Source organism: Anomalospiza imberbis, chromosome 6, assembly GCF_031753505.1.
Source record: "Anomalospiza imberbis isolate Cuckoo-Finch-1a 21T00152 chromosome 6, ASM3175350v1, whole genome shotgun sequence".
Lineage (NCBI taxonomy): Eukaryota > Metazoa > Chordata > Aves > Passeriformes > Viduidae > Anomalospiza > Anomalospiza imberbis.
Window position 1 is genome coordinate 3,671,975 of NC_089686.1, and position 20,060 is coordinate 3,692,034.

The following is a 20,060-nucleotide window of genomic DNA, read 5'->3' on the forward strand; positions in this document are numbered from 1 at the left end:
GGTAGATCCAAGTGCAACATTAAGCTCTGGGAATAAATAAGGTGAAGTGGTGGTGAATTTCAAAGGAACAAAGAGTGCAAGGCCCCCTTAATTGGATCTTACATTTTTAGTGTGACTTTCAGAGGGAAAGGCCCAAACATGCTTTGCAAACCAACCTGTGCATTGCGTACTGTAGTGGATCCATGCTTTGACAGGAACAGTGTGATTTATTTAATGAGATGAACTGCATCACATTCTCTTTTAAAATAAGTATTTCTTTATTTGTATTGGGGGAAAATACATTTTTCCTGAGAGTCTGTAGCTGATCAGACTCCTGCATCCCTCTCTAGCCACTGATGTTGCAGGGACAGGAGGCTGGCAGGTTGGATTGGCTATTGCCTAAATAAAAAATGAGGTTCAAGCCTGGAGTGTTACCTGGCAGGGCTGCCTGACCCCCACCTGCTGGAGATGTTGACTCACAGTGCTCTTTGCTCATGGTTTGTTTAGGAGAAGGTTTTAGGATGTGAGTCTCACGTGGGAGCACAGGTGCCATACTGCCTTTTTAAGAGTTTGAGTGCCTTGACTTTGGAGGGTAAAGAAGCCAAAAAATGGCCTGTGATATCTTTTATGCTGGCCAAGCTGCTCCAAGGGTAATCCAGGTGGGAAGGGACTCACCTATGGACAGGAGGTTCAGCTGGGTAGTCAGGAAGCATCAGCAAAGCACAACTCCTTCGTAAGAGGGGGCAAAATTCCTCCACCTGTGAACACCATCACATACACCCAGCCTTGGCTCTTCTCTGGCTTCTGTTTGCCTTTTAATGGCCGTGGAGGGCCTCGGTGCTTCCTTCCTGTCTTCCTGGTGTTTGGCTCAGGGGTTTGATGGCCCCTCTGATGTTGGAATCGGCACATGGGAGCAGGTGAATGTCCATGGGATTACACCGGTGTGTTTATGACCTGGGATGGCTGCACTGGGACTTCTCACCTGCTTCCATATCCAGTACTTAGTCACCATCCATCTTCACTGCAGAAAATGAATGGAAGGCAAATTGTTACCGGAGACTTTTCTAGGGAAAAAAGTTTTTAATGAGTACCTGAAGGGCCACAATCCTATGGATTGTGTGTGGTGTCATGTAGCTGTGAGCAGGTTTTCCTTATTGCAGAAGCTGGATTGATTCCTCGGGGCAGGATAGCATCTGATTTTTATATGAGGGAGGGGGAAAGGTTGTCTGACTTTAATCTGAATTTACTAGGTACTTAATAAGAAAGACCTCTGCCCTGAGTGACTTGCTCAGCCTATGTTGTGTTGCAGGAGCTCCATGGAGATGAAGCCTGCTGGCTTTATTTTGCTCTCAAATCCATTTGGCTCAAAATTGCTTCCAGAATCTCATCCTCCCTGGTACTTCAGACTTGTGACTGGGTAACCTGCTGAGTGTTAAGGGTTGTGACAAAGCCTGGGTGCTGCGGTGGCTGTGAGGTGACACCGGCACGTGGAACTTGTCCTTCAGGTGACAGGCAGAGGCACATTTCTGAAAGCTGTCTGCTTCTGCCTGTTCATCCCTTTATAATCTGCAATTTATATTTAAAAGCAGAGGGATTTAAGTTGTTTTCTGTGCAGTTGTGGCCCGTGGGAGCAGTTGGCTGTCGTGGTGTTTGGCCCTGGAGCTGCCTTGGTGGCCGATTACGTAAGCGAGCAGGGAGTGAGCGAAGGTATTTGCAGCAGTCACTTGGAAACGGGGATAATTCAAGTCTCGATCAAGCTCAGGCTCAAACAGGTTGTGGAATTTATTTATACAACACCACTGGGGTGTGTGACACGGCAGAGCCAAACAAACAGTGGTTCCCAGCCCCAAGGCTTGTGTTGGGTATTAGATAAGGAGGGATGGGGTAATTACAGCCAGGGACATGGGCGGAGGGGTTCGCAGTGGGTGAGGGCTACATCCGTGTGGAGAACGTGAAATGTGCCTCGGTAGTGGCAGTGTGAAGAAACTGTGGGTGCGTCTGGGGTTATGGGAAGGCCGGAGGTCAGCTCTGCAGAAGGAAGTGTTGTCTGAGCTATTGGAGCCGCGTGGATTAATAAGGGAAAGCGGAAGGAGGCAAAATGAAACCAGCCAAGCGTACGGGGAGGGTCCGGGTTACACAGAAGCTGATGTACAACAGCAGTGGCCCTCCAGGGGCTTGAGGAATTTGGGTGTCACAGCAGCCACTGGGAATCCACGCCTGGACCCCAAAACGTGTGTGCTTGATGGGAACAGAGGGACAGGTAAAGAAAGGGGTCCACTGTGGCTTCTGGGGGCTTGGCGGTCCCTCCTCTCTGCTGTCTGTGCTCCCTGGGCTCTCGTGGTGCCAAATTAGCTTCTGCCCAGCCACTGGGCTGTTTTTGGAGTGTACTCGATCAGTCAGCACTGAAGACCTTGAATTGGCGGTTCTTCACATCAGCAACGTATGCATTGTTGTTCCCACGTGCCCTCTGCTCTGGGCAAACTGGATCTTTTGGGTTTTAGGAGCTGGGTAGTGGTTGTTAATACCTTTACTGTGTCACTAATTTCCTTTTTCCTTCCCTTTTGCTCTTCAGAAATGCCATTCTCATGAGTGTGTAAGGAACCGACAGAACTGTAATGTCTAACCCTACATGGAATAACAACTCTTGGAAGGTACCACCCTTTTTTAACTACCTAGTTTTGTTACAGGTTGTGTTAATGATGTGCTGATCTTTGCTTCAAAGCTTGAAATTGGAGAACTGTGTCTTATGTAATGCTGTCCCTTTGAAAGGGCTGACAGTGCTGTGGTCCTCCAGTCTCTGATTTCCAGAAAAACCTAACACTTGGTTTGGGGTGCTGAGGGACCATCCCTGTTTCTCTGTGGATGATGATGTCTTTAGGCAGCTCTGGTGTTGCTTTAGGAACAGATGGTGGTTTCTATTCAGAGAGCTGTGCTGAGCTTTCTTCATACTTGGTGGCCATCCTTGGAAACATATTGCCCTTCTTTTTAGTGATGCATGATGGTTTGCCCGTTTCTCCAATGCAGTGACCTTCTGGATTGTCTTCTTGAGGCTTCTAGGCATATTTATAAAGGATACTGTGATGAAGTGCAGTTACACTTTAACATTTAGATTGAAATGTCTTGGTTGTTCGTGCTGCATTAACCAGCTCTCAGGCGTTGGCTTGTTCTGCTGTCTGATCCTGCAGTGATGCCATAATACTGAATTTTGGACTGCCCTGTGCATTGCCATGGCAACAGACTGATGTCACACGCTCAAGGACATGACTTCAGTGCACGATCATGCAGAGGCACAATCAGATTTGTGGAGGAGAAAGCTGACTAATGCACATCTCAAAAGCAAACAAGGGGAATGCAGGTTACAGCTGACCAGCCAAGGTGCCTCAGTGTGAAAATTCCCCGCATAGAGGAGGGGCTGATTCTGTCTCTAAGGCAGGAACAGTTGTCTTGATGAGCTTCTCTTCACCATGGAGAAGCAGAGGACTTGCAGGTCTCCTGTATCTTTAAAACAGGTGGTGGAAGAGCTCATTGTATCTGGGGTGGGGAAATGCTCTCTGGTTTCAGAGCTTTGAAAGGACACTGCTTTCTTTTAATTTTAAAGAACCTCTCAGTGGTCTTGTAAGCACCCTGAGAACACTTTGACTTGCTTAATGTTGTTCAAACAGTTTAATTGGTTTTCCAAAGCTTTTATTTTATCCATAACATTGGAAGGTGAAAGGGGAACTCCGCATCTGCATTATGGTCACATTTTCCTATATCCTATTAGCAGATTCCAAGATTGTTTAATGTGATCTCCACCCATTTCATTTGGCTGCAACCTTTGCTCCCATGAAAACAAGGCTGATTGTTCTGAATTGCTGTGTGTATGTGCTTTGGCACGGCATGAAGGTACCTACAATAACACAACCATTGTCTGGAAAAAAAAGGCAGTTTGCAGTAATAACTACAAATAAAAGGGTGCAGTCCAGGGGCAAGACAGATAATGGTCGTTTTCCCACCCACTGCACAGGGCAGATTCTTAAACATGGTCACCCCTCAGCATGACAGGGCTGTGGGCTTTAGCCTGGGATGTGAATACTGGGAATAAGGGACTGAAATATTTGCACGTTGTTCCAAGTTTCTCCTTCCTGGCCCCGGTTTCATTGCTCATATCTACGGATGGGGAGACTGAATGACTTTTGCACAATGCAGTGTTTTATTTGCATGCTGTGAGCAGTTTAACAAGTGTGTGTGTGCTAAATGAAGCATTCCCACTTTCAGTGAGCAGCTGATGCACCCTTAAAATAAAAAAAAAGATTTAAAAAAAAAAGTGCCTTTAGGTTGAACAGTGGGGTTTTGAGGGGTGACATTGTGCTGTGTGCCTGAGCGGATGGTGGGTCGTGCCAAGGCTGAATGTTAACTAGAAATGCTGTGAGATGCAGCAAATAACCAACTCACACTTCTTGGTGCTAAAGTAATTTCTGCTCATCTCTGCACTTTGTGGGATAAAAGCTGTTATAGTGCAAGATTTGGAAGTAACGTAATTGTTTTAAATGCTCAGTGTCACAGGAATTGAGGACATTTAACAGAAACTGGCCTTTCTTGTAGCAGTTTGGTTGCCTCCCAGGACAGGAAACTGTGGAGTGGTAAAAAAGAGTCAGGGAAGGAATTTAACAACCCTCTCTGTAAATCACGATGCTTGAATTCAGATCCTGGCCTTGAGCTGAAAGGACTGGAAGCTCTGCAAGACCCAGTGATTCAAGCTGCTCTGCAGAGAACAAGAAGATAATGGTGATGGACTATCAGGAAGGCAGCCTTGCTGAGAAGAGAGGCTTTGTGATATGGTCAAGGGGAAGGAAGTCTGGAGAACTCAGAAAAGGAACAGATGTTTTTGGTGGTGGGGAAAAACTTAACTATCCCTGTAGTTTGCTCTTGCAGCGGAGCCAGCAGGAGGAACTTGATACCAAACAAAAGTAGGCACACCCAGGATTTAGCAGAGGGATCCTGGAAAGCTGAAAACAGTGCTTTGGTGCTTTTCTGTTTGACAAATACCTTATACAGTGGCATCTGGCAGATATAATAATATATGTGTGTGCAAAGGTGTGTGTAAAACAGCTTGAAGGTGTTAGATGTTTCTCTTTAACAGCAATAAAAGAAGTATTGATATATGAAGTGATACTCAAAGTGGGGAGCCAAGAGGGATGCTGTTCTCTGAGAAGGAAATAATGACAAAAGATGCATTAAAAGAGGGTGAGGTTTTTTTTCTAGGGTGTGTTTATGGATGGTGATGACTTGAAGTGTGACAAAACAGATTGCTGATCCTGTGTATCAAAGTACCAGTGGCAATGATTTTTCAAGCTGTTGAAACTTGCATCCACCAAAAAAAAAAATCTATTTTATTCTTCCTAATAGGTTAATCCACTTTAATTGGCTGTGAAATCAACCTGAGGGAATTTTCCCACCTGTAAGTGATGCACAGCCTCTTTGCTGTCTACTTGGCAACGGTACCTTCAGATAATTAAAAGCTGTTTTTGAAATCCACTTTTCTTTCAACTCTTGTTTTTCTGCATCTTGCTACTTCTCTGAGAGCTGTCAGTCACTCTTCTGGCCAAGGTGCAAAAACCAAGATAATGTACTTTTAGGAAAGGAAAACTGCAGATGATCTTTTTACTTTAATTTTTCAAAAAAGCATATAAACTACAAAACTGTGTGAATGTGAGGAGCTTTTTAGCATGTGTGTCACTGCTGTATTTCTAAAAGTAACTAAACTTTCCCAGTCTAGTATGGAAAACTTTGACTTTCAGAGCTCTGGTGCCACTTGCCCTGCTAAAATCAATAACCAAGCCTCCGTGGTTCACTTAGGAAGCAGTTCCAGTTACCCAGAAATTACAAGAGCTGTTCAGCACAGGGATCCTCTGGTTTCAGCACATACTTTCATTGCTCTGTAGTGTTTTGAGAGGCCGAAGAGTGGGATGCAGCTCCAGTGAATTTCCAGATTCCTAACAGTGTGAGGGACTGTTTTTAATAGTGATGATAAAAACAGTTATTCCCAGTTGGAGGTTTAGTCAGTGGTATAATTATCAGAGCTATGAAATAGTGCAGGGATGGCTTGGGATGGAAAAAATAAGGTTTGGAACTTATTTTCTTGAGGGAGCTGTTTGAAATTATTTCCTGCAAGCTCATAGAGAATTGGTGAGAGATGTCAAAGGGTGAGGGCTCAAGATTGGTGATTGCTTTGGTAATTCAGTAATTCAATTTGGGCTGGCAAGCTGCAGCTGGCTTTTGGGAGAGAATTGGTTGTTGAAAGCCAGGGTGGTGAGGGGGAGCTCTGGAGTGGCACATTTGGTTTGTAAGGTGCTGAGGATTTCCGCAGCAGGGTCACAGTCCCCAGCTCCAAAGCTGGCTCACTTAAACCATCCCTTCTAAACCACAGCTGTGGGCTCCTTATTTTCTGCTTCACTTCTCAGTGATTTGGTGGGGTTTATTCATATTTTCTCCATTTTGTCCCAGAGAGGGAAACTCTGAGAAGAAAATGCTGTTTGTGCTGGAGGGAGCAGTGGGAATATTGGGTTAGAGAGCAAGATAGGTATTTTTTCCTTTTTCTGTCTTGATTATAAAGCTATTTTTTTGAGCTGTTAGAGCAGGGACCACAAAGATGCTCTGAGGACTGGAGCACCTCTGCTCTGGAGTCCAGCTGGGAGGGCTGGGAATGTTCACCTGGGGAAGAGAAGGCTCCAGGGAGAGCTCATAACCCCTTCCAGAGCCTAAGGGGACTTGGGAAAAAGAGGGAATGTGACTTTTTATGTGAACAGATAGGGATGGGACAAAGGGAAACAGTTTTAAAATAAAAGGAGAGATTTAGATTAGATATTGGGAAGAAATTCTTCTCTGTGAGGCTGGGGAGGCCCTGGCACAGGGTGCCCAGAGAAGCTGTGGCTGCCCCATCTCTGGAAGTGTCCAAGGCCAGGTTGGACAGGGCTTGGATCAACCTGGGATAGTGGAACGTGTTCCTGCCATGGCAGGACATTAGAACACGGTGATCATGAAAGTCCTTTCCAACCCAAACCATTCTAGGATTTTGTGTTTTCTGTGTTTTTTCATTAAAAAAGTTTCGAGTCTTGTAAAACCAACCCAAATCTGATATTTCCAGTGGACTTTAGAAAAGTTCATACTTCCTAAGTGGTTATTAACATGGAAAGGATTGCACCAGAATTATTTCTGGTGTCCTCTTAGGTCTGTGCCACTGAATTTTGAAGAGGAAATGTGAAAAGGAAAAGGCAGGAGCAGAAAGCAGAAGTTGTCACAGTTCATAAGCGTGCAGAAGTTGTCCTTTACTGAAATTGCAATGCTATTTTGGGGCCTTTCTTTTTTTCCTTAAGAGCAAATTACAGTGGAATTCGTGCTATGCTTAGGATTTCTGAAAGCTTAATTTTGTCAGTTGCTAGGTGTATTGACTACAAAGCTCTGAAAATATCAAACTGTTTTTTACTTCAATAATTCTTGAGTTATTAATGGGAAAAAATCTTTAAAAATAGAGCTGAAAAAAGATTAAAGATCTGTGGAATTGGTAGGTTTCCAGATTAGCTTAGATTTTTAAACAGTCCTTTGAAATAATCATGCAATAATATACGGTATTTAATGTTGGTCCCTACTGCAGTTTACCAGTCAAAACCCCTGAGTTTATGTGAAGCTGAGTTGCTTCAGCAGATGTTTTGTGTACAACGTTCTCTTGAGAATTTCTATAAACCCAGGTGATGCTTTGTCTGGGAAGGATTTGTAGTGTGTCCTCTTGGCTGCCTTCTGTCTTCATCTTGAGCCCTTTGGCTGTAAGGTGTCACACGTCTGTGCTTTGGCTGTTCAAGGTCCTTTCTGGTCCCGTTAAACGGGTTCTGTGCTTTTTTACAAGCTGCAAAGCAGTTTAGGGCGGGAAATACCCTGATGCTGCTTTGGGTTCATTCACCTGCTTTTGTGTGAGCCCAGCTCTGCTCACCCACGCCTTGTTCCTTCTCTGTTCTTCTCCTGCTGCTCTGTCTGTGTTGGATGAGCTCTGCAGGTGCCTGGTTCTGGCTGATGGATGTCCAGGGGTCTGCTTGGGTCGTAGCATCGTGCCAAGCGCTGTTGTGAGTCTCCTCTGCCTTGCTGTGCTGTTCCTCCTGTCACTGTGAGGGTTCCCACTTTGTGTTGCTGGCTGTCACACCCTGGTGTCCTGTTTCTTTCCCTTTCCTTGCATGACTTCACGCTGCAGGCCCGGAGCTGTAGGAGAGCTGCTCATTCCTGGCAGCCCCAAGGATGTCAGAGGGTCCCTCCCAAAGAGGCCTGGTGGCAGTAGAGCTCTGGAGGCCTCTGGTTGTGAAGAGTGGCTGCTCCCTGTCCTGGAAACTGGGGCTGAGTCACCTCTCCAGAAGGTGTGTCCTCATTGAGGAGCTGTGCCACCAGGTCCAGGAGTTGTATGAGAACGTAAGAAGGTCGTGTGGCCTTCATGGGAATGAGAAACCTCATCAAGTTCAACAGTCCAGGTGCCAGGTGCCGCTCCTGGGTCAGGGCAGTCCCAGGTGTGAGTACAGACTGGGAGGAGGAGTCATTGAGGACAGCCCTGCAGAGGAGGACTTGGGAGTTGTGGTGGATGAAAAGAGGGCTGTGAGCCAGCCATGGGTGCTCACAGTCCAGAGGGACAACTGAGTCCAGGGCTGCTTCAAAACAGGAGTGGGCAGCAGGTCAAGGGATGTGATTCTCCCCCGCAGGGTGCCCAGAGCACCTGTGGCTGCCCCATCCTGGGAAGTGTCCAAGGCCAGGTTGGATGGGGCTGGGAGCAGCCTGGGATAGAGGAAGCTGTCCTGCCCTTGACCAGGGGTTGAAACTGGATGGGCTTTGAGGTCCCTTCCAACCTGAGCCTCTCAAGGGTTCTGTGAAACTGGATGTTTTCAGAGAGCCCAGAGACTCAGAAGTCTGAATTCCCCCCTCCATCACGGATGCCAGTGGGGTCCGCACCACCTCTCACAAGGAGTCAGAAGTGAATAAAAGAGGGAGACTGGGAAGTGGCCACTCTCCATCCAAGGAGGAATATTCCCATCCCTCCTGAAGACTTGACATTAATAATAAGCTGTGAGTGATTGTAGTGGGTGGCTCCCTGCTGCAGGGAACAGACACATCCACCTGCCCATCTGACAGGTTGGCCAGAGGAGGTTGTTGCCTGCCAGGGACTGCAATTGGAGATGTCACAGAAGGGCTGCCAAGAGAGCTTAAAGGTCAAGATAAAGTTCATGAGATTACTGATTACTGTTGTGGACAAAACAAAAAAAGAACATTTATTGATGGCTAGAATAGTAAAATAATAGCAAGAAACAAGCATGAAACCAACATCATCTCTCTCCAGTTTCACTGTGGGGCATGACCTGCTCTGCCATGGAGCACCCCTTACCCTTCCCTGGCCTTGGTGGGGTTTTTCCTCATTGTCTCTCTGTCAGGTGTTTTTCACCCGTTCTTAAATGTTTCCTCAGTGGTACCAGTTGGTTCAGTGATGGACTGAGCCACATCCTGTGGTGGGACATGAGGAGCAGGCTGGAAAGGGCCTGGGGTAGCCCTGACCTCTTCCACTAGAAGCTCTGTTAGAACCTGACATTAATTAGTGATTGTTTTTGGTGGTTTTTTTTTTTTTTTTTGGTCTTAGATTGTAACCTGTTCTTTAGGAGCTTTTATGCTTTGTTTTATAAGGCACAGCTGGAAAGCCCAGTGAATCCCAAACTTATTCAGAGGGTGTGGGTGATGGTGTGTCCTGTTTGTGGGTGGGTGGGTTGTTTTTAGATGTTCCTAAGGAATCTGTTCTGGTGGAAGTTTGCAGATGTAATGAGGCATTTTGTTCCAAAATGCACTGTGAAAAATAGTTTGAACTTCTTTCTGCATGAAATCTGCCCTGAAGTTTGGTATACTTGGATAGCTCTTTCCCTAAGTGCAGAGCAGACTTTTTTGTAAACTGCTGACCTATAAAGTTGAGATTTTTGAGCTCACCATTTTTGCATTGTCCTTGCAAGGTGGAAGATAATTCTCTGTGAAAATGTGACATTGGGGCGCCAGCAGTGGCCTACTTTAGACAAAAGTTTGAAAAGATTTAAGGTTTTGTGACAATTCATGAGACATTGATACTAAAAACAGCAAAAAATGCTCTTAGGTGAGAACAGAGTGGATTCAGGAATGTGCTAGGAAAAATTTGGGCATTTTGAATGGCAGAAATCATGGAATCATAGAATGTTAAGGGGTTGGAAGGGTCCTTAATGATAATCTCATCCCAACCTCCTGCCATGTGCAGGAACTTCTCCCACTAGACCAGGTTGCTTAAGGCCTTATCCAGCCTATCCAAATATTTGCAAGTAATGGCACAGTTACTTCTAAAGCTCTTTTTTGGCACTATTATATTTAATCTAGTATTTGTGCTGCTGAGTAAGGTTTGCTGAATTTGGATTTGGAGACCCTTAGGAAAAATCTGGACACTTTAGAGATGCCTAATGGGTATTGTAACCTCTCAGCCCTGCAGTGGACTGGCAGAATGGATCCATGTGGATGAAACTGCATCGTTCTGCTTTGAGTCTTTTGTGTGCCTGTGTGGGTTTGGTTTGCTTGGGGTTTTTAGGAGAGTGTTTTTGGGGTGTCTTTTGTGTCCCATTTCTGCCGAAAAGGTATCCACAGTGGTATAGGACAGAGAAATGCACAAAATAACCTTTTTGTTAAAGGGTAAGATTCCACAGAAGTAAATAAAAATGAATTACCCCTTATTTTGCTAAATTGTGTAGGTCTGGACCTGTGATCAGGGAATATGGTCTCAGAAAGGAGAACTGGCAACTCTAGGGCTGGTCCAAACCAGTTAGAGCCATAGAAACCTGGTAAAGCCATATTTTGTTCAGTGAATTGAGTTTTAAAGCTGATGAAATTAGTGCTCAGCATTGAGTCACCTGCTGTGGGGTTTTCCTTGTTAGCAGAGTTCTAAAGAAGAAACTGTATTTATTTATTTGCTGGATATTTAGAAGTCAGCTGTAGGTTTTTTCTGCTGTTTTAGATGCCATTTCAAACCCCATGGAGAGATGTGCAGGAGCAATTATTCTTGTGCATTTTGTGCCATGCTGCAGGGGGCCTTCTTCCCTTATGTAGTGTCCTGTATGAGATTTTTTTTTTTTTTTTGCTGTCCTGGTGACAATTTACTTTGTTACTATTTCCCAATCAAAAGGCCAGTCCTATACTGGAGTACACAGATGCAGAGATACACAAAGATACACTTGTAATCAGAGTTCAGAGTTTTGCAACTGAGTTTATTTCTGTTTTGTTACAAGATCTGCCCTGAAACAGGAGAAGGAAACTTTAGGAATTAAAATGGGTCACTAACAAACTGTTCCTGGTGAACTGGTGAGGAATTTCTGTCGGGCAGGGCATGTGATGGTCACTCTATGAGCTGTCACAGCAAAAACAAATCCACCCTCTGCGTGCCAAAGTGAGTCAAGTGCACCTCTCCAGGGTCCCTGCTACCACAGGCAAAACAGGGTGAGGAAATGATCGTTGGCAATCCTAATCTGCCACGTTGGGGTTGTAATAATAATAATAATAATAATAATCAGGATATTTTTTGTCAGGTTTATGTTGTGTTCTTGAAAAAGATGGGATTCTTCTTGCTGGCTTTGACTGGCTGTCTCTAAAGTGGGACAGGTTGGCTCTCTTCTGGTGTGTGTTCAGGTTGATCTTTCATAGAGGCAGTCTGGGTTTGTGCCTCTGGTGTTTGTCCTGAATCTCCCTTTTCACGTCAGTTCTGCATCTTGCAGTCTTTTCTACCCATCTTTGCATGTGCAGGAGCAATCCAGCGAGACCTCAGCCTCACAAAACCAGGGCACGACGTCTCCAGAGCTCTGGGAGTGCTGCTCTACTATATTTGGAACCAGCTCTATTGCTTCTATAATAGGAAGGCTTCTGGAAGCTTTCTCCTTCCTCTCGCCCCAAGAAAGTAGCCTTTCAGCTGAGCTTTCATTAATTCACAATCTGCATGGCAAAACAGAGGGAGTTTTATCGGCTAAATAATTCAGCTGTGGCTCGTGGGCCATGTGGCCGCGAGTGTGGTGTGTTCAGGGAGGATTTTTTCCCGTGCCCCATGAGCTGAGGGTGCAGCAGCCACAGCCCCATTCCCAGGGGCTTTGCCACCCCCAGTTTGTCATTCGGGGCACGCAACAGTGACAAGGGGTGCCAAGGCAGCTTTCTAGAAAGCAGAGTGATGTGTGAGCCTCGTGTGTTTGTCACCAGAGCTGCAGCAGCACTGCCCAGTGAGGGATTTACTGGTTTTGTTTTCCTCTTGGATCAAGCAGAACAAATCTAATGAGCCAGTTCTTAACTTCTTCCCAGCTGGGCAGCAAGTGATGTCCTTACCCAAATTGTGCAAGGCAGCTGAAACCTTTCAGGAATAATTGAACAAGGGAAAAACTTGTAATATTATTTTTCCCAATACTCATACAGGGCTAAGAGGGTGCAGCAGAGCTTGTCTTTATTTTCTTTTTCCCTTCTGAGATTTTCCTTTTGAGGGGGCAACTTAGTCCTTCCAACTCTTACCCCACCTAGAGAGAAAACACGTGAGCCACAAATGTGGAGCCTTTCATTCTTTCTTGACGTGATCTTGGAAGGAAAACAGGTTCTCCCTGTAGTGCTTCATTGGAATAAGCATTTCACATGCTTATCAGTACAGCAAGTAGTGCTGTTTGACAGCAGTGAGGAGTCAAATGTTGCCTTGGAGCCCTGCATGCTCATTTCCCTGCTTCTGAAACACTCTGCACTTTGCCCACTGTGCATTCAGAAGCTTTCCTTTCCGCTGAAAGGACCTAAAAGCCACTTTGCAGCAGACAGATTTTCCAGCATGATTCCAGGTGTGGATTGGCGATGGCTGAGTCCAGTCTGAGTTTCTGAGAACCTTGCCCTGCTGGGCTTTGTGAGTTCCTGCCAGGTCAGGGGTAAGTGGGTTCAGGGAGCTGACCTCTCTGGGTTAATTCTGTCCTGGTCCAGCTCCTTGGGAGGCTTCAGGTGAGAAATCAGACAAGGAGGCAGTGCTGATAAAGGGGAAGGTGTGAAAGACTGAACAGGCCCAGCTCCTGGAGTCTTTCCTCTTAAGAGAGGTGCTCCAGGCCCCTCATTGTCTTTGTGGCCTCTGCTGATTCTGCTTACCTGGGAGTCTTCAGTTTTCATTTAAATTGCTGCTCTGTCCAGTGGGATCCAAGGATGGGAGCTTGGAGGAGCTTTGGGAAGGAAGGGCTGGAGTGAATTTGGTGGGGAAATGATCGGAGGGCAAGGGCAACCAGGTCCTGCTGCTGTGCCAGCTCTGGTTCCTGGTGCTTGGCAGAAGTGCCATCAGCTGGTTTTGGTGTGAGAGTAGACACAGGAAGCTCCCCCACATTAAATCCACCTTGTGCCCCTGTGGCGGTTTCATTGCCTTTAGATCAGATAATACCAGATCTGATGGACCATCAGAGGGGAAGCTGAGCACGCAAGGTTTCACAAGGCAAATGATGCCTGTGATGGCTCCTTTGGGGTTAAAAAGCAGTTCTTGGGGTGATTAAATATGTAGATATTGCCTGAAGAATGGTTAAAAAGAGATGGTTGTGTTCCTGTAGGTGTCTGAGAGGCTGAGGACCTGGTGTGTCAATCACCTCATTTCAGACCTAGCCTGGGAGCTGCTGTGGATCCTTCCCAGTGGGAGTGTTGGCATGAGGAAAGACTGTGCCAAAGCCTCTTGCCTAGGAGAGTCTGGTGCTGTTATGGATGTCCTGAAGGGTGTTTGGGGAGGGGGAGAGGGATGACTTGGATGGGGGATGGCAGAATTTCTTGTCTGGTGAATTACTCTTTTGGAGACAAGGATCATGTAACAACCTAAGATTGAGCTCCGTGGTGGGAGAGTGGACATGGAGCCCGGTTCTTTGCAAGAAAGCAAACACACTTATCTTATTATAAAGCCTCGGCACTGACTTTTTCCACCCTAATGACTGTTTTAGTTATTAACTCCTCTGAGATCTGCTCTGAAACACTTGCTGCAGCTTCCTTCTGCATCCTGAGTGTGCTGATGCTCTTTGCCCAGCTGATCCAGTGTGACATCCCTATGGGACATCCCAAAGCTTACCCTGCATGGAGGTGGGGTGGTCAAATGTGTTTTTACACATGTTTTTACCAGCACAGCGATTGCTCTCAGATCCAGTACCGAGGCCATGGCCTCCTTTCAAGAAAGTAAATTTCTGAGAGGATGTGCCCACCCTTTGAACTGCTTTGTTGATCAGTTACTGTTGCTACAGCTAAAACACACTTGCACTTGCAAAAAATATCAAAAGCTGTGGTGAATTGCTACACAGATGGGAAGACCTTGACTGCAGCCTGGTTGAGTTGATACATTTGTTTTTCTAGGCTGCAGCAGTGCTCAAACCTGGTGATAAGACAGGGAATTTTGTGGGACTGTTCTCTGAGCTCCTCTCAGCCGTGGCTGAGAGGATGTGATGCTTTCTGCTGCCAAAACCAGAGTCCTTCCCACATCTTGTGCAGAAAGGCATATGTTTGGGGGTGGTTTCAGAGAGGGAGAAGAACACGATTAGGGTTTTAACTTCCTCTTCTGTTTTGTTTCTCTGTGCATCTGTATTTCAGTTTTTTGGGCTGTACCTGACTCTGTGCAAAACTTAACAAATCGGCTGCAGCTCCTTCTGCTAAGGATCAGCCTTGGTACAGAAACAGTGGTAGTTAAAAGGCAGTAAGTATATCTGCTAGCTTAAATTCTGGGTTTTTGGTTTTTTTCTATCTTTTCCTTTTTTTTTTAATTCATAAGTACAGCTTTTTTACTCTTCACACAGTAGGAATTTGTCAGGAGCTTGCTGGCATTAATAGTCTATTTCAGCTCTTTTCTATAGCCCAGCAGCTACAGAGGAGGGGGAAAAGCATGCTTTGTATGGAGCTGTGGTTGGGTCTGTGCTGCAGTGCCCATCTGAACTTGGCTGTGTCTATTTTGTCAGCTTTTGCTTCCCTCTAGTAGTTACTGGTCCCTTCCTAAACTCAAGAAATCCCACCATACAATGCCTATGCTTGGATCAGGGTTCTGGCTGCTCCTGACCTGGACCACTTTTCTTGATGGTTTTGCTTCTCGAGCTCTTTACTGCAAACAAGATATCTTTGGGTTTCAGCTCTTTGTCTGGCTTTTTTTCTTCTCAACTGATCTCCAGAGGAGTGGGACTAGGACAAAACACGTGGTGTTCTTAACCAGGGATCCATGGAGAGGGTGTAAGCTATTGGAAAAGTGAGTGGCATTCTTGAAATGGTGTGGTTGTGTTTATTTGGGTGTGGATATAATCATGCTTCTGTGATACAGTTCCTGCTGAGATTGAAATGCTAGTGTTAGTAAAGCCAGAAGGAGAGCCAGACAAAAGCTTGGAGAAAAGTCAGAATTTCAGTGCCTCTTAGTGATGGTTCGTGGGAAAATAACAATTTTGTGTTTGATTTTCCTAAAGCACTGGGCATTTGCTTTTTCTTCTCTGTGAATTACTGTTTGTGAATATATATCTTTACAGCATGAGAACATCAGAAACACCTGGTTTTGTGCCTAGGTTTCACTCAGAGGTAGGTCCTTGTTAGAGACTCTGGGTAGTCTGATAAAAATGGTGTTTAACTACAAAGTTTCAACTTCTGCTGTTGCTGGTCGTGGCAACCTAATTCCTGGTCTTCCTGAATCCCTGGAGCAGAGGGCAGGCTCTCCTCCTCCTGCTCTGCCACTGCCCTGCCTCCGTCCCCTCCACCCCACACGTTTCTTAGCCTTGTGTAGAGCTCAGCAGAGATTTCTTCATGAAGATTGGAATGTGCTTATATAATATTTTATATATTATTTTAGGCTCCTGCTACTCAAATGTAGGCAAATGCTTAACCTCTTATTTGCCATCATTAGACGAGCTGTGGAATTGCTGTAGCAGACATCAAGTCCAGTGGATCTAAACCAGCTTCTGTTTTTCCTGCCTGGAAGGTTCATCCTTCATCATTTTCCTGGCAAGTGTGGCTATCAAGAGCAGGTTTTCCAGGCCAGGAGTGTTTAGTGGGAGCACCGATTGTGAACCACACCGGTGAAGCAGAGCTGGGCTGGGCATAGTGAGGGCTCTTCTTCGTGGGAGGCATTGGGAAAGGGGTGATGTGAGAGGCTCAATCTCTGCAAAAGCAGGGGTAGGACAGCAGTAGGAACGCTGGGCAGAGCTGCTGAAAAGGAGAGAACAACCTGCTGCACTAAATCACAGCTCCCCTAGGGACACAGCTCCATAGTTAGCATCCTCAAATGGCATTCCTTTATTACGGCATCATTGTGCACAGTCCTCTAGAGAGGAAGCAAACGGTCTCTAAAACAATCTGCTGGCAGCTCAGGCTGGAGTATTTGAGGTTTTCCAGGGCTCTTTTGCTGTGTCACTCTTCCCTTTAATGTTCCAGCTTGAAGGTTGTTGTTCTTTCTCCATCAAAGTGCGTTAAAGCGCCGGTAAGAGTGTCTGCTCCAAGGACAAGGTGGAGAAGGCAGCAGCCCAGGGAGAACAAGAGATACTGCAGAACAGCTTTGTTTCGGTGTAATCTGTCTTATCTGCATGTGATGCAAAGACAGGGCAGTTTTCACAAGACTTGGAGGCTGCGTGGTGACATGTTTTCTGTCCTTTTATAAAATCCACCACGTTATTTTGATTAGAGCGCTAACGTAACTCCTGGCAGCCTCAAATCTCACTGCTAGCAGCTACTTCCCTCCAAAGCCTGATGTGGTGCTAACAAGCAGGGAGATCTTGTGCGTCCTGTTTACATGGAGCTGGGAAGACAGCGTGTTCCGTGGGAGGTGCCAAGGTAGCTCTGCAGTCGGATATAAGGTGAAAAAACTCCGTGTGTGCAGACAGGCTGTGGTGGGGCGTGTTCATTTGTGTTTGGTGGTGTTCAGGAACTCCAGCTGCAACACTGGCATGATGATGTTCTTTTATATCTGAATATGTATCTTTTATATCTATGCATGAGTAGCATGTTTGTGTTTGTATATATTTATATTTATATCTATTCTCTTTCATGGGAAAGTCCATGTCCTGATCATCTGGGCTTGTGATCTTCTCATGTAGCTCTCTGTTGTTCAGTTTTTAGGTGGCAGAGACACGAAGCTGAGTGTGGGGCAGGCAGAGCTGATGGGGGAGCCTGGGGTGTAGCCCGGGATGGACTGGCTGTGACGACAACGTGCCTTAGCTGGAGAGGTCGTTACCATGAAGAGTTCCTGCAGAGCTGGCCTCCACAGGGAACCGCTGAATTCCACATCCTCCACCTTCCATCAAGTCAAACGGTACGAACACACTGGCTGCTCTGCCTGCAGCTGGGGGTTCAGCACTGATTTGAGCCTTCTCCTGTTGTCTTGTGCTGTCACTCAAACGTTTGCTTGAAATTCTGACTTCGGGGTGGTGTTTAAGGGAAACGTTGTAATGGCTTAAGGGCAGAAATGTTCTTTGGCGTTTTTGTTTGATAATGACAACTACAGGTTCACTGCAGCTGGTAGTGTACTTGCAGAAATCCTTGGGTTTTCTACAAACAGCTGTAAATTAGTTTGGGAAACATGACTTTGAAGTAAAATTTAATTGGCGAAAGGCTCATCAGGGTAGGCTTTAAAACATGCAGGCAGCTTAAAGCAAGTGGAAATGCTGGCAGTCATTGTTGTGGTTTGTCTTACTGTGGACTAAGTAATTAGATTAGTTTAAGCTCCGATTTTGCATTGCTCACTCTCCTGTGTCTCTTATTAAGGAGAAATGCACAATTGATTTCAAACATTTGTGCTTATGTGACAATTAAGTGAACGCCTCTCGCTGCGTCTCCTTATAGGAACACCATGCAGAACAACTTGTCCTCGTGCAAATGCAAGGACATGCCAGTTTGTTGGAGTTCAATCTACTTCAAAATAAATGTGTATTTTTTTTTAAATTCTTTTTCTGAAACCAAGGCTCTTAAACTTCCTCAGTCTGGAGGAAGAGCGCCAGCTTTTTGGTTTCCAAAGGCTGTGTGGGTTTAAAGCAAACTTTTAACCTTTGTTCTTTGTGGTTGTGTAGACAGCATATACTTGCTATGTTAGTCTCATGGTAATTTAGTGCTGGAAAAGACTTCCTAGGTCACCCAGCTCCTTGCTTTCCCAAGCAGCATCTCATAATCCCTTTTGTGAACTTAGTCCAGCCTAAAAACATTTACATCTTTTCTTGCATCTTTTCTTCTCTCCTCTTGTAGATCAAGCCATTACTGAAGATGACAGATCTTGCTGTGCAATTAGGAACCTTCTTTTCATTCCCAGGCTGAACATTCATGACAGTTTAAGGACTCATTTGAGTTTCTGTTCCTTTATTTTCCTTCTGCCCAAGGACCGTTTCTTATTTTCGGTGGTTTACCTCTTCTGCATTCTGGTTGTAACCCTCACCAGTGGTTTTGCTAAGTGACCCAAGTGTTCTCTAGTAGCTTCTTGAGTAGCATTTGCTGCTGTTCTCTGTGTGATGCCCCTCACAGAATATTCTCAGTCCTGGCTAAAAGTGTGTGCTGTGCTCTGGAGCTGCTCTGGCTGGAGGGCTTCTCACAGCCTCGTCTGCACTTCCCTAGTTCAAGGATGTCTCTGTGGCGGCCAGTTCACCTCAGTTACTCCCAAAATTTGTTGGTGTTCCTCTTGCTGATGCATCACTGCCTGTGTTTCAAAACCCTCCTCAGTTTCTGTTACTTGGGGCTTTGTGCCTCTGCTGTTTTGGAACTGCCTCTGTTTCTTTGGGTGCAGAATTAGTGCTGAGGTCGTTCCTAACAATGTCAGATGTTCCCAGGGCTGATTCCTGAGGCATGTCTTTGGTTTCCAGGCTGGTATTTTCTTATTCAGCATCACCTGGGGCTGTCTGCTGCTAAGCCAGCTCCTTTGTCTGTTTTCCCATTCCTCTGCCAATCTGTCTTAACCAGTAAATCTCTTTGTGCTCTCTGAAGTCCATGTGAGGAAGATATAGTAGATTGGTCTAAAAAGATGGCTTTTATTTGAGAACCTTGAGGTTAGTCTGGCATATTGAACTATTCCCTCTTCCCCCTTTTTCTCTGTCCAATTAATCCTCTTTGCTTGCAAAGCACCTTTATATTGGAGTCAGAATACGAGCCCTGGAGAGGCTGTGATCATTCTCCTTCTCTTTCTCCCCTGCAGTGCCCCCTCCAATGTGCCACATGTTTATTATCTCCTATTGTTGCCTTTCAAGAGGTTTATAAATCCTGTTTCTTGGCCTGCAGTGCATGAGCCTATCTGGTTTGGATTCTAAAACTGGGATGAGCCAATCCTCACAATTTTTATGAACCTCTCTAATCCTCCTCTTGCCAATGCTCTTGTTCAGATTAACGCCTGGGCTTTTGCCCTCATCATCACCCTTACCTCCCCTCTTTAAAAATGGTGCAAAGTCAAATTTGGTATTTTGTGTTGTACTCTTGATCTCTGCCCTGCCCTTGCTTGCAACCCTGTTTCTCTTTTCTCTCACAAACTAAAAAAAAACCAAACCTTTCACTATTTCTGTGTTGTTAAATATCTCTGCAGTGACTTAACACTGCTCCAGTTCTCATGTTTATTCCTGGACTTTTTGGTCTCTAAGATAGAAGTTTCCAAGTGATGTGGCCTGAAGCTTGTGTCTGCTTCTGGTATCTTTCACAAAGAAGGAACACATCCAGTTGGAGTTGCTTTGAATCTTTTGTTTGGGATGTGTTCTTAATAATGAAAACACCTTCTGACTCCTGGAGAATGCTGTGTGCAGTGAAATCCTCCCCAGCACAGCTGAATTCATGAACCAGTTTCTTTCAGTCTTGAGTTTCAAAAGGGCAACCTGATAACTTACCTTCAGCTCTACTTTTGCTTGTTTTTATTTTGAATGCTGAGTCTGTTACTGATCGTGTGGTCCAAGGTTAATTTCTGCAACCTTTCATGTTCTCATTACACATGCACAAAAATGAAGGCTATAAATAGCATCGCTCTGTTGTTGGTTCGTTAGCACAAGGAGTTTGTTGCACTGTGATATGAAGAAAGGTCCTCTTGCACTTTATAAATCAGGAAACAAATTAATAAATGTAAAACA

The 20,060-nt window shown here is 45.4% G+C and overlaps 1 protein-coding gene and 1 long non-coding RNA gene across 8 annotated transcripts in view; both read left to right on the forward strand.

The window, feature by feature from the left end:
* Positions 1–20,060, forward strand: part of LOC137476579 (uncharacterized) — a 110,561-nt gene that overhangs the window by 78,055 nt on the left and 12,446 nt on the right. The gene's annotated exons all lie outside the window — the stretch shown is intronic.
* FBXO34 (F-box protein 34) overlaps positions 1–20,060 on the forward strand; it is a 39,553-nt gene that overhangs the window by 11,103 nt on the left and 8,390 nt on the right. Inside the window, exons 2-4 of one of the 7 annotated variants that reach the window (XM_068194887.1) lie at positions 2,552–2,630; positions 14,599–14,701; positions 16,658–17,284. In XM_068194887.1, coding sequence (XP_068050988.1) covers positions 17,208–17,284 — 77 coding nt within the window. In that variant the 5' untranslated portion in view covers positions 2,552–2,630; positions 14,599–14,701; positions 16,658–17,207. Of the gene's footprint in view, positions 1–2,551; positions 2,631–14,598; positions 14,702–14,757; positions 17,285–20,060 lie in introns of those variants that run through there. The other 6 variants (XM_068194889.1, XM_068194891.1, XM_068194892.1 and 3 more) reach the window with 6 other exon arrangements.